The sequence below is a fragment of the Ursus maritimus genome, unplaced genomic scaffold (assembly GCF_017311325.1).
Source record: "Ursus maritimus isolate PB19 unplaced genomic scaffold, ASM1731132v1 scaffold_27, whole genome shotgun sequence".
NCBI classification, from domain to species: Eukaryota; Metazoa; Chordata; class Mammalia; order Carnivora; family Ursidae; genus Ursus; species Ursus maritimus.
Genome location: NW_024425230.1, coordinates 38,568,722 through 38,583,444, shown reverse-complemented (window position 1 = coordinate 38,583,444; position 14,723 = coordinate 38,568,722). Strand labels below are relative to the sequence as shown.

The 14,723-nt window shown below is 38.3% G+C and overlaps 1 protein-coding gene across 5 annotated transcripts in view; it reads right to left on the bottom strand.

Annotated features, from left to right (window-relative positions):
* The window catches only part of CSNK1G1 (casein kinase 1 gamma 1), a 170,436-nt gene that overhangs the window by 94,353 nt on the left and 61,360 nt on the right, over positions 1 to 14,723 (bottom strand). For all 5 annotated transcript variants that reach the window (XM_008708611.2, XM_008708610.2, XM_008708615.2 and 2 more), the window contains one exon: positions 5,692 to 6,091. In XM_008708611.2, the coding sequence (XP_008706833.1) occupies positions 5,692 to 5,872 (181 nt within the window). In that variant the 5' untranslated portion in view covers positions 5,873 to 6,091. The remainder of the gene's footprint in view (positions 1 to 5,691; positions 6,092 to 14,723) is intronic.

The following is a 14,723-nucleotide window of genomic DNA, read 5'->3' as shown; positions in this document are numbered from 1 at the left end:
AAAAAAAAAAAAAGTCCTCAAAATAGCCCCCATGTTTCTCAATTAATAAAAAACAACTTGCACATCTATTTCCACTCCATTGTATCCTTCAACCTTTTATTCACAATCATCCTTCATCAAAATTTCTTTCTCAAATCTTCAAAATTCCCTTATCTATCGAGGCAATACGTGCAGGTAAGACTCCACAGAAATAATCTTTCCATTGAGAAACAGGCAAAGGCCATAAAGAAGCAACTCTTAAAAGAAGAAATATAAATCAATGTACAAAGACACTTAACTTTACCCATGAACCTATACACATTTAATAGACACCATTTTACCCTTTCAGAGTAGCAAAGATCAAAAGATTCTAAATAACGTTTAAGGTTTTTGAAGGGGTAGGGAAAGAACCACCCACGCACACACATGCACTCACAGGCAGAAAGTAAAGAGAAACCATCTTTCTAGGGGGCACATTTCCAATATGTAAGAAAATCACAAATATGTATACTCTTTGACTCACAGTGTACATTTCCCAGATTTATCCTAAGAAAATAATCAACCAAGTTTGTACTACAAGGATGTACTACAGGCATCTATTAGGATGCTAAGTACAGTATCATTTATAATATGAAAAAACAGAAACAATTTATATGTATATATAAATTGGCTAAACTACAGAATAACTACAGACATTAAAAATGAATGATCTAGGGGCGCCTGGATGGCTCAGTTGGTTAAGCATCTGGCTCTTGGTTCCGGCTCAGGTCATGAGGGTCGTGAGATGGAGCCAATATAGGGCTTCGCGCTGGGCATGCAGCTTGCTTAAGATTCTCTCTCTCTCTCTCTCTGCTCCCCTGCCATCTCGCGTGTGTGCATTAGCATTCTCTCTCTCAAAAAAGAATGACATATATATATATATATATTTTTTTTTTTTTTTTAAGATTTTTAGTTATTTATTTGACAGAGAGAGAGACAGACACAGAGAGAACACAAGCAGGGGGAGCAGCAAAGGGAGAGGGAGAAGCAGGCTCTCCGCTGAGCAGGGAGCTGGATGTGGAGCTCAATCCCAGGACCCTGGGATCATGAGCTGAGCCAAAGGCAGATGCTTAACCAACTGAACCATCCAGATGCCCCAAGAATGATCTATATTTAAATTGAAAAAAGAAATCCATGCTATATTAAGTGATAAAAACACGTTCATAGTACAATTTGATTACATTTCTAAAATATGTCCTGATATACATTCTAGAAAATTAAATTAATTATATAAAATTAGTGGTTATCTCTGGAGAAATCTTTTTTTTTTTTTAAGATTTTATTTTTAAGTAATCTCTACACCCAACGTGGGGCTTGAACTCACAACCCTGAGATCAAGAGTTGCATGCTCCACCAACCGAGCCAGCCAAACACCCCTGGAGAAACTTGTAAAGTAAATTTAAAAAGCACTCTTCTGACTTTTCAAGCTCTTCTCTACTCTTCAAGCCCTTCCTCTTTCAGCATCCCTTAAATGCACCTTCTCCCACTCATACAAACTCCATAAAGTATCATCTCACCATCCGTGGCTGTGTCCATTAATACCCACATGGTGATGATCTCCTAATCCCTACCTCAAGCCTAAACTTTTCTAAGTCTCAGATTCACTTTTTTGCATATGTGCTGTGCACTCCTCAAAGTTAACATATTAACAAATTCTATCTACCTGCCTTTCCTACCACCTACTCTAGTCCTGTATTTCCTATTTCCACTAAATAATCATTCACTTGTTCTCTCCAAACTCAGTCATCTTTGAAAGCTTCCCCTCAAATATCTGGTGGTTAAATCCTGCCTTCAATCTACTTCTGAAATTTCTCCCTAATTCATCCCTTCCTCTTCATCTCACTGCCATTTTCAGAGCTAAGTGCTAAGGCAGGTCTGGCCATTTCTGACTAAGACTATAAAGCCAAACAAACATTTCTTAAGTACCCATTAACATTTCTTAAATACACATTATATGCCATACACAGTGAAAGGAGCTGAGAAGATAAAGACTGATGAAGCGAAGTACTACCAGCAAGCTAATCTTGAGGCAGAGAGATAGGGGAGGATAATACATTGTGACAAGTTCTACAATTAGAGCAAAATCCACAAGATGTCAATCTCTTCCTTATCTGATCTAATCTTACAACCACCTGAATTATCTTTCTATCTAGAATACAAACCAGATCATGTCACTCTTCTGTTATAAAACCCTTGATGATTCTACTCCACTGCCCACAGGATAAAGTCCAAATGCTTTAGTACCCTCCAAGCACTTCACAATCTGGCCCCAATATGCCTAATAGAGTCATCTATTACTTTTTTTATTTCACATCCATTACCGCGGTCATGTATAACTAGTTGCTATTCTGATAATGTTTCGTGCTCCTACCACTTTGGAGAGCCCTTCTTCCTTATGCCCATCAGTGGAAGTCTTGTCCTACTCTCAAATAATACTTCCTTTCCGAAACCTTCATTAACTTCTGCCAAAGCAGTTTTTAATATAATCTAATACTTATCACTTATTATAATTTTTTTTTCTTTCTACTGTAAGATAGATTCTTAAGGACAGAAACTACATTTTGTTATTCTATCTTTCCCAAAGTCTAGTAAGACAGTAATTATTCAAGAAATGTTTGTTAAGGGGCGCCTGGGTGGCTCAGTCAGTCAAGCATCCACCTTCGGCTCAGGACAGGTCCTGGGATGGAGCCCCATATTGGGCTCCCTGCTCAGCGGGGAGCCTGCTTCCCCCTCTCCCCCCTGCTCATGCTCTCTCTCTCACTCTCTCTCAAATACATAATAAATAAAACCTTTAAAAAAAAAAAAGAAAAGTTTGTTAAATGGATGATGGGGTAGAAATAGGTTTGCAGAGAACCAAAATGTACGGACATTGCATTATTTTCTTTGCTTATCTATCTAGAATCCAGAGGTTTACCTAAATCCAGTGGTACTAAGGCCACTACCCATCACCACCCCCACATACCAGGAGCCTGAAGGAGGCTATGTTTTTCTCTCTCTCTTCCTATTCATTTAGCTAGCTATTCTCTCTCTCTTCCTATTCATTTAGCTAGCTATCCATCCATCCATCCATCCATCCATCCATCCATCCATCCATCCATCCCACTGATTAACAACAGTAAATAACACAGAATCCTCATCACTAAAGGAGGTTATATTCAGGTAAGGAGAGACAATTAACAGGTAAACAAACACAAATAAATCATTTCAGGTAGTGATCAATGTGGTGACTAAAATAAAGTGTTTCATAGCATAGAATGTAGCTAGGGAGGGGGTGCCGGGGTGGCGCAGTCGTTAAGCGTCTGTCTTCGGCTCAGGGCGTGATCCCAGTGTTCTGGGATCGAGCCCCACATCAGGCTTCTCCACTGGGAGCCTGCTTCTTCCTCTCCCACTCCCCCTGCTTGTGTTCCCTCTCTCACTGGCTATCTCTCTCTGTCAAATAAATAAAATCTTAAAAAAAAAAAAAATATAGCTAGGGAGAAATGTGCCATTTTAAATGGAGGTGGGGGAGAAATCACTAAGTTTCTCTGAGAAGGTAACAAAAGGTAAAGCCTGAAGGATGAGAAGCAACCACCTAAGTAAAATTTGGGGGAAGAATTCTGCAGTAGGAGGAACTTTAAGTCCAAAAGCTCTGACGCTATTTGGACATCTGGCTATTTAAAGGGCAGAGAGACAGCATGGCTAGAGAAAGAAATGAATGTGGAGAAGAAAGCATGGCCTTGTAGGTGGTAGCCTTGGTGAAGGCCCATCTGCACTTGCCTTGAGTTTGGAATTTCTAGTTTATACCTTCTGTTGTCTGCACAATCTCCTACCTACTAATGTCACAGCCACAGAGCAGTAGAATGGAGTATATAGCATACCCTGTTGTTAGGAAGATGTCAAATGATTCTGGAAGTACCTTTTCTGGTTTCCGTTGATAAAAAGTAGTCCTAGATACAATGTCATGACAATATCGTCCCAAGGCTAAGGAAAATCTGATAAGCACACAAGACTAAATCCACTTCAAAAGAAAGACAAGTCTTTCTACTGACTAAAAGGCAAGCCAAAATGAGAACTACCAAAATTATCCTAAGTTCTTTTAAAGAAATAAAACACAACACACTACTACTCTGAAATACATATGGGCTACAAATTTATACTTTTAACTCAGTAAGTTTTTCTATTCCCACGTAAACTTACAGATCATCTAATACAAATCTAGACTTAAGTAATTAAATAAGACAGATTTCCAGTTTTCACTGACTGAAGTTGTTCTTTACCTTTAGAGAAATCAAACAATTTTATGATGTTCTGAGAAAACAAGAATTTATATGCAAACTTACTCTCAGTAGTATTTCTGTGGATGTTTATGTCATAATCTATTTAATTCAAGTTACTACTGTGATGTTAGAGCAAAGTCAATCCATTACATAAATGAATATTCACAAAACTAGCTGCTAAAACAATTCAGTAGTTGCTGGGAACTCAAGCAGTGTGAAATTACACATCTTACTCCTATTCTCAGTAGCATCTGCTAGATTTGCTAACTCGAACATCGCTAAATATAAAGAGCCTTCCATTACACTAGTCAGGTCTTAAAATTCCAGGCTGCTGGCCTTCTACCAGTAAAAATAAATTCATACTCAGCATCCTTAAATTCAACTGTGCACCCAGTGATCTCTCACTAGGGTAGTGATGCTTCCCTGATTCTTTCTATGGGGGACCAGAGATAACATTTTTTTCTTTCTTCTTTTGCAGATCAGAAGTAGCAGAGGTGACAAACAAGAATCATCTTACCCTCCCACACTCCTGTTCCCTCAAGGGCCAGAGTCTCTTACAATGGGTCTTCAAAATAACCTATGCCCATAACAGCTATGGAGAAAAAGCAAACACTTTAGCCTAAAAGGGAACCTCTTCACATTCTCCAAGCTGATGTCCAAGTTCATAGAAGATCTTTTTTATCTTCCCACTTCATCCAAGGAGGGCCATTAAAAAATGTATAAATACCTACTGTATCTTTTTCCCAATTTCACATCTTCGTACTGGTTGGTTTTGTCATTTTTCATCATTGTACTCATAAATTCACACTTGAAATTTAAAAACCCATTTCCTTGGTTGGGAAATAAAATCACATAATTTCTCCCTGGAGTTTTAGCTCAATCCTGATGTTGGTATTTCCAGGAAGAAATGCAAACATAGTATCAGTTGGAAAGCCTCTCTGAACAGGATGTATGTCTTTACAGACTAAGTCGGTATTACTCAATAAGGATTTACCCCTTATCAGGGGTAGAGTCTGAATTAAAGCAAGGCTTTACTCCCTTCTCAGAGTGTGCTTCAAGGACCAACAACATGTAGGTCACCTGCAGTTTGTTAAAAAGAATTTAGGGCTCTACCTCTCAGACCAACTAAATCAGAATTTTCATTTTATTGATATCTGTATGCAGCTCTCCCTACATCATAAAATCTCAAAATTGGTGGTAAATTTAAAAGCCTATCATACACAAACAGAGATGAACCTTGGATACAATTATAACTTATAATAACTATAGTCCCCTTCACAAATTCTTTAGTTCTTATGATAACAAGTCCTCCTTAAGGTAATTTCCCATGAAATTATAACTGCTTGTCTTAAAACACACCAAAGCTAATTATAGCTGTTGCTGTTGTTGGAAGCCACTGATATAACCAAGTCCTTACCTAATCTGAGCTCTCCGAAGTTCCCACACCCTATCTTCTTGCCAACCCTGAAGTTGGGTCCCACCATAAGAACCCCAGAGGATGTTGAGGTGCCAGACGGTCGGGGACAGTGTGTACTCCTTTGTGCCATGGGTTTAGTTGTCCGTTGTCTTTCATCCTTCTCCCTACTAGGATGGTCCATGATCCTACACGACAGAGTCTCTGCACGAGTAGCCTCAGTCCGTATACCTCTCTTCAATACAAAAGTACGTCCAAATAAACCGTAGTCAGAGAAAAGCAAGGAGATCTTTTGGCACCATATTTATGTTTCTAATGTATCTCCAGGAGATGAAAAATCATTGATTTGTTCTTGTAGGACATGTAGTCTCTGGATCTCAAGCATAGGAAGGTATTTTGTAACCTAGGTAAAAATCAAGAAAACATAACAGTTAAAAATTAAATTTTAAAACAAATTCAGAAAGTTACCACTAATTAGAATGGATCCTATCCAAAAATGAACAAAATGGATAGCTTCCTGAAATGGGTTTTGGTTTTATATTCTCCAACAGTTTAACCATCTGGACTAGTTATTCATCTGGTAACATAAGCTCAGTAGGCTGCAGACCATGGCAGCGAAGGGAACACGCAAGCCTTTAATAATATAAAATGCTGTCTTTGGGGCGCCTAGGTGGCTCGGTCAGTTAAGCATCCAACTCTTGATCTCAGGGTCATGAGTTCAAGCCCTGTGTTGGCCTCCACACTGGGTGTGGAGGCTACTTACATATATACATACATAAATTAATGCTATCTTCTAGTACTGTACATATGACCCACAAGAAAGCTATTTGCTCCCTTTTTCATCACTGGACAACAGAAAGATACAGTGTGGTTAAGTCCAGTTAAATAAACTGAGGACAATTAAAAGCTCTTCCTTCAACTTGGTACAGAACCTATCATAAATGAAGTTACTTACCATCCCCCCCTCCTCCATCCCCACCATTTATCAAGCACTGACAGCAACAACACAACCCAAAACTAGTTACTGATGACACAGGCTACTTCTATAAGGGACTTCCCAAAACCCTAGTGGTACTAAGCAGCCCTAGACTAAAGCTTTGCAATTCTATCTAATATCCTCCAATTATCTTTGTTGTTTACTAAAAGTCCTTCAAACAGTATTATTAAGAGAAGGGGGAAAAAACTTACAATGTCTTAGATAGTTCTGTCTTAACTGGTGTTTAAGTACGTGTCTATGAGAAATTGTCAGGCTATACTTTCTTCCCTTATCTTATAATTTCTTTGAAGACAGGAAAAAGATGGATCTTAGCCTACTAAGACAATTTTGAGCATTCAACTAACTCCCAAATTTTCAAAAATTATCACTAGCGCAATAGTTTCATTTATAAGATTTGGAAAACTGTACTACCTTATCTACGGCTCTTTATATTTTTCATATGTGTTCACTCTAACAGATGGAGGTTATTTTTATAATGCTTGTCATTAACTTTCTCCATTGCGCTTACACGCGTGAAACATTAGGTGGAGTAATCACGTACAGCCCTCATTATCCATGTATACTTGCATGTATGTATTAGAAAAACATACAGTACTTGCCAGGTTAGAACCTTGCAGAAAGTCAAAAAAACGTGTTCAGCTGGGAAAAGGATGTTTTTAACACCTGCTTGTAGCCCAGAAGAATCATTTTACCTCCCACAAACACGGAAAAAACTTACATTTAAGATACCAATTTTCTAATCTATGCATGCAACATGAGCATGGTCTAATCTGTAATTATGAAAGATGAATAATATTTAATACTACTTTTATATGCACCTCTCGTTTAAGAAATCAAACTAACTGAACAATTAAATTTTTCAAAATCCTATTTCTTTATCACCACCCACTGCTCAAAACTATTTTCTACTTCCTAACTGCAAACTCTTTAGTTCGTCATTTGAGTCCCTTCAATATTAAACTCCCTATTTAAATTCTTATATTAAAAGTTACCACATAAACACAAGGAGCATCCATTCTTAGCCCTTATACCTAGAATGGCCTCTTCTGTCTTAAAGGGCTGACTCACATCCTGTGTCCCTTGTGAAACTTTTATAACCAATTCAACATTAACACTTGGAGCACCACTGTGTATACTGTGTATACATTTGCCACTTAATGCACTAGATTATATCAATATGTACTCTAATATTCAATTTTATTATAAGCCTTTGAAGCTAAGGATCTTGTCATATCTCCTTTAGTTTCTTGCATATAATTGGTACCTAATAAATACTGAGTAACAATTATGATGGTCTTGCTTAACAGAAAACAGATTTCCAATGACATAACCAAGTATTTACACAAATTAGTAAAAGAGAATCCTGATTAACCCTAAAAAACTCTTAGAATTCATCTAGAAAAAAAGCTAGTATTATTTCACTTCATTAGTGTTAAGACAGGATAGTTAGGATTTCTATTTCACAAAGATATTAAATGATTTATTTTCATTTAGTAGAAGATAACATATGAGAAAGTTAGCTCAAGAACCAGGTCAAATGGGGGGTGCCTGGGTGGCTCAGCTGGTTAAGCATCTGCCTTCACCTCAGGTCATGATCCTGGGGTCCTGGGATTGAGTCCCCCATCAGGCTCCCTGCTCCTCGGGGAGTCTGCTTCTCCCTCTGCCTTTCTCCCTCTATCTCTCATGAATAAATAAGTAAAATCTTAAAAAAAAAAAAAAAAAAAAAAAGAACCAAGTCAAATAGAACATCCAAGGTAAACATTAAGTTATACTTTGACTTGCAAAGATAGCAGTAAAAGACAAACTATATGATTTGTCCTCTTTTTCTTCTTTACAGTAAAAAAAGGGTAGGGGAATTACACTTTTTTGCACCATACACAAAAATAAACTCAAAATAGACTAAAGATCTAAAGACTTGAAACCAGAGACCTCCTAAAAACAAACAAACAAACAAACAAAACACACACACAGAGGCAGTGAACTTTTGGATATCAGCCTTCAGCACTGTTTTTCTGCATCTGTCTCCTTAGGCAAAGAAAACAAAACCAAAAATAAACTGTTGGGACTAAACTAAAAAGCTTTTGTACAGCAAAGGAAACCATCAATAAAACAAAAAGGCAATCTACTGAATGAGAGAAGATATTTACAAATGATATATCCAATAAGGGTTAGTACCCAAAAAATATGAAGAACTCACACAAATCAATGCCAAAAAAAACAAATAACCTGATTAAAAAATGGGCAGAAAACTTGAATAGACATTTTTCCGTAGAAAGACAAGCAGATATATGAAAAGAGGCTCAATATCACTAATCAGGAAAATACAAATCAAAACCACAATGAGATATCACCTCACACCAGTCAGAATACCTAGTATCAAAAAGACAAGCAACGGGATACTTGGCTGGCTCAGTCAGTACAGCATGCGACTCTTGATCTCAAGGTTGTGAGTTTGAGCCCCACGATCAGTGTAGAGATTATTTAAAAATAAAATCTTGGGGGGTGCCTGGGTGACACAGTGGTTAAGCGTCTGCCTTCGGCTCAGGGCGTGATCCCGGCGTTATGGGATCCAGCCCCACATCAGGCTCCTCCGCTATGAGCCTGCTTCTTCCTCTCCCACTCCCCCTGCTTGTGTTCCCTCTCTCGCTGGCTGCCTCTATCTCTGTCGAATAAATAAATAAAATCTTTAAAAAAAAAATAAAGCAAATCAAATCAAATCAAATCTTGGGGCACCTGGGTGGCTCAGTTGGTTAAATGTCTGCCTTTGGCTCAGGTCATGATCCTGGGGTCCTGGGATCAAGCCCGTGCCAGGCTCCCTGCTCGTCAGGGAGTTGGCTTCTTCCTCTCCCTCTGCCCCTCCCCCCTGCTTTCTCTCCCTATGTCAAATAAATAAAATCTTTAAAAGAATAAAATAAAATCTTAAAAAAATGATAAGAAATAACAAGTGTTGGCAAGAATGTAGAGAAAAAGAACTCCTTGCATACTGTTGGTGGGAATGTAAATGGGTAGAGCAACTCTGGAAAACAGTATGGAGATTCCTCAAAAAATTAAAAATAGAAATACCATATGGCCCAGTAATTCCACTCCTGGGTATTTACTTGAAGAAAACAAAAACATTAATTCCAAAAGATATATACACCCCTATGTCTACTGTAGCATTATTTACAATAGCTAAGATGTGGAAGCAACCTAGGCTTCCATCGATAGGTGAATGGATAAAGAAGATGGGTGGGTGTGCGTGGTAATGAAATATTAGCCATTAAAAAGAATGGAATCTTGCCAGTTTGTGACAACATGTACGGACCTAGAAGCTATTATACTAAGTGAAATAAGTCAGACAAAGACAAATACCGTAGTATTTCACTTATGTGTGGAATCTAAAAAACAAAACAAATGAAGAAACGAACAAAAAAGAAGATTCATAAATACAGAGAACTGGTGGTTGCCAGAGGGGAGGGGGATTCAGGAAATGAGCGAAATAGGTGAAGGAGATTAAGAGGTACAAACTTCCAGTTATAAAATAAGTAGGTCACAAGGATGAAAAGTACAGCATAAGGAATGTAGTCAATAATATTGTAGTAACGTTATATGGTGACAGATGGTAACCACACTTATCATGGTGAGCATTTCATAATGCACGTAACTGCTGAATCACTATGTTGTACACCTGAAACAAATACAATATTGTATGTCAACTATACGCTAATAAAAAAGGAGGGAGGGAGAGGAAATTATATAAATGCAATAAGATGTTTCTTTTTCTGGTAAATAAACCATTTGGCAATTACTTGTAACTTATTAAACATGTAAATGCTATGATAAATTTTTAGAATCATACCAGCAAGTTCTTTAAGAAGCTTAATTCTAGAGGCTCAGTTGGTTAAGTGTCTGCTTTCGGCTGAGGTCATGATTCCAGGGTCCTGGTGTTGAGCCCCATATTGGGCTCATTGCTCAGCAGGGAGCCTGCTTCTCCCCCTGCTTGTGCTCTCTCTCTCTAATAAATAAATAAAATCTTAAAAAAAAAAGCTTAATTCTAATCATTTCTATGAATTTAAGCATGCCTGAAGTAAGAGAAAAGATATTTTTTCAAGTGTAACATTCCACATTCTTTGTAATCAAAAGTTATAATTCATTCAGGAACTGGTTTAATGCTTCCCAGAAGGCATCACTCCATTAATAAAGCCACACTTACTGAATAAAAACAGACTTATACACATGGCTTTCTTGATTGGGAAATTATAAGAACTCTCCAGCAGGTTAAAGAATTATTGCTAATAGTAAAATTAAAATATCTAACTCATCAAATTGTAGGTAGGGAACTGATGCCAAATCTGCTGGTTTATGACAGAGTTGAAGAATATGGGTACCTTCAATAGTAGTCAGCGAAAAGTTTTCCTAGAAGATATCTAGAAGACACCTTAGAGCATTCTATCACATTGAAATGGGAGAAACTTATGTTTCTAGTAACTATCACCCTGGGTCAACATACAAAAGAAATAGGCCAAAACCAAGGGGTCATCTGGCTCAAAGTCACTCTTGTAAGGCAACAACGAATGCTTTGTGGAAGAGACAGGCACGTCCTCTATCATGAATGAAATGACAAAAGTGATTTTACTGCTTTACTATGTAAGATTATTTTGAGAAGCTATATGAAGTCTGAAAAAAAATTAAGTCATATTATAAAACCACCAAAGAAAATGTTTAAAGAATTACAGCTGTGAATCTGTGAAGAGAAAACAAATCATTGAATTACAGTTTGTTATTTCAGATTCTCATATACTGGCACCATCAAAACGAGGCATGTAAATATTCAAATTTTAAAGTCGAAACACACACGGGCTTTGTTGATAGTCAAGACGAGATAGTCAGCCTTCTAAATCTCTCTCTTCTGATATAACTTATGATAAAATTGCTTAGAGATGTAGGACTACTAGATCATATGGTAAATGTTATGTTGAACTTTAAAGAGTCTCTGAAGTGACCACACTCTCTGCTGTTCCTTCACCTACCACATACTGGCTTTGGTGTGAAGGCTTATAGCCTCTTGGTCACAGCTTCAGCTTCAGATATCATTCCCCATAACAGTATCCAAAACAGAAATGAAAGGGCAATAGCAAAAGACTTTCTCGTCATGTATCTGTTTCTTGGTAAGGATGAAAATTCTTCCCAGAGCCCACAGCAAAATTCCCCTTGTGTTAAGTTGCCAACAATATACACAACAACCCCTGAAATTCCCACTGTAAGCTCCTCAAAGAATGAGATAAAGCCTGACCTGATGTTTAGAACACAGAATAAGTTGGGGCGCCTGGGTGGCTCAGTCCATTAAGCGTCTGCTCTCAGCTCAGGTCATGATCTCAGGGTCCTGGGACTGAGCCCCGAGTCAAGCTCCCTGCTCAGTCGGGCTCCCTGCTCATTGGGGAGTTTGCTTCTCCCTCTCCCTCTGCCTCCCTCCTTCATGCTCATGCTCTCCCTCTCAAATAAATAAGTAAAATCTTATGGGGCACCTGGGTGGTTCAGTTGGTTAAGTGTCTGCCTTCAGCTCAGGTCATGATCCCACGGTCCTGGGATCGAGTCCCGCATCGGCTCCCTGCTCAGTGGGGTGTCTGCTTCTCCCTCTGCCTCAGCCTCTCCCCCTGCTTGTGATCTGCCTCTCTCTCTCCCTCTCAAATGAATAAATAAAACCTTTTTAAAAAAAAATAAAATCTTAAAAAAAATAGAACACAAGACAAATTTCAAGAGCAATATCACACTGAAAGGAGGTACTGAGTAAATATTCAGTAAAAATGGTATCTGCATGTGTGCATGTGCTTGTATGTGTGTGTGCTAAAAGACTATCAAAAATGACATAATAAGGGGCGCCTGGGTGGCTCAGTCGTTAAGCGTCTGCCTTCGGCCCAGGGCGTGATCCCAGAGTCCTGGGATCGATCCCCGCATCAGGCTCCCTGCTCCGCTGGGAAGCCTGCTTCTTCCTCTCCCACTCCCCCTGCTTGTGTTCCCTCTCTCACTGGCTGTCTCTCTCTCTCTGTCAAATAAATAAATAAAATCTTAAAAAAAAAAAAAAGAATAAAAAAGATTAAAGGACAAATTAAGGACAAATAAGTCTTATAATTCATTTTAACTTAAAAGAAAAAAAGGACACAGTAAGAACATCACTTTAATTAATCTAACAAATGACCAAAGTTGATTTATTTTAGCCACAATACATTATGGGAATGCTATTATTAAAGGGAAAAACAGTGTTTATAGGTCCTGATACTATTACTGTTTCTCTTTTCCACAAATTCCAATTATTAATGTCTTCCAACTGTTTCCCAATCTTACCACCCTACCCTTCACGGCTCAGTCTATTCTCATCTAATGACTACCATTCAGTTTTATTTAAGACCACACTCTGAGCAATTTCAAATATAAAATATAGCATTAACTATAGTCACCATTCAGTACATTACATCCCCGGAACTTATTTATCTTATAACTGCAAGTTTGTACAGGAGTCTCCCTGTGTCTCCCTTAACCAGTTTTGGTTACCTATGGTAAACTTCCATCCAGGAGCCCATCATTAGAAAGTCAATAGAAGCCTAAGGCTACGTCACAATGCATTTCATCTCATCATGTAAGCACTTTATCATCTCACATAATCACAAGAATAAGAAGGGGAGGGGTGCCTGGGGGGGTTCCACTGGGGTCATGATCCCCAGTCCCAGATGGAGCCCTACATCAGGCTCCCTGCTCAGCGGGGGGACTGCTTCTCCCTCTCTCTGCAGCCCCCCCTGCTCCTGCTCTCTTGTGTGCGCTCTCTCTCTCAAATAAATAAATAAAATCTTTAAAAAAATAAAAAGGGAAATATAGTATAGTAAGATCATCTATTACAATATATTGTTATAACTGTTCTACTTGCCGGTTATTGTTGTTAATCTCTTACTGTGCCTGATAAATTAAACGTTATCACAGGTATGTAATATAGGAAAAAACATAGTATATATTGGAAACAGTACTATCCATGATTTCAGGCATCCACTGGGGGTCTTGGAACTTATCTATTGCAGATAAGGTGGGGAACTACTGTACCTTGTAACCACCTTCACAACCCGCCTATACCCACTATTACCCCTGCCTCCTGCTTCAGGGAACACCAATATGTTGTTCTGAGTTCAGATTTTTTAGATTCCATATATGTGAGATCATACAGTATTTTGTCTTTCTCTGTCTTATTTAACTTAGCATAATGCCCTCAAGGCCCACGTTGTCACAAATGGCAGGATTTCATTTATTTTTATAGCTGAACAATATCTCTGTGTGTGTGTGTGTGTGTGTGTGTGTGTGTGTTACACACCTAACCACATCTTGTTTATTCATTTATCTGTTGATAGGCATTTAGGCTGTTTCCAAGTCTTGGCTATCGCATATAATGCTGCTACGAACATGGGGATACAGATATCTTTTGATTTCTTGAGGAACATCCCTACTGTTTTCCACAGTGTCTGTACCAATTTACATTTCCACCAACAGTGCACAAGGGTTCCCTTTTCTCCACATCCTCACCAGCATGTGGTATTTTTTATCATTTTGATAATAGTCATTTTAACGGATGTGAAGTGTTACTTCATTGTGGTTTTGATTTGCATTTCCCTGATGATTAATAACACTGAGCATCTTTCCATATCCATGTTGGCCACCTGTATGTCTTTAGAAAAATGTCTTTTCAGTTCCTCTGCCCATTTTTATTTTATTTAAGTATTTTTTATTTTTATTTTTTATTTAAAGATTTTTATTTATTTATTTGACAGAGAGACAGCCAGCCAGAGAGGGAACACAAGCAGGGGGAGTGGGAGAGGAAGAAGCAGGCTTCCAGCGGAGAAGCCTGATATGGGGCTCGATCCCACAACGCCAGGATCACGCCCTGAGCCGAAGGCAGACGCTTAACGACTGTGCCACCCAGGCGCCCCTCCTCTGCCCATTTTTAATTAGATTTTTTTTCCTATTGACTTGTTTGAATTTTTTATATATTTTAGATATTAACCACTTATCAGATATAGGA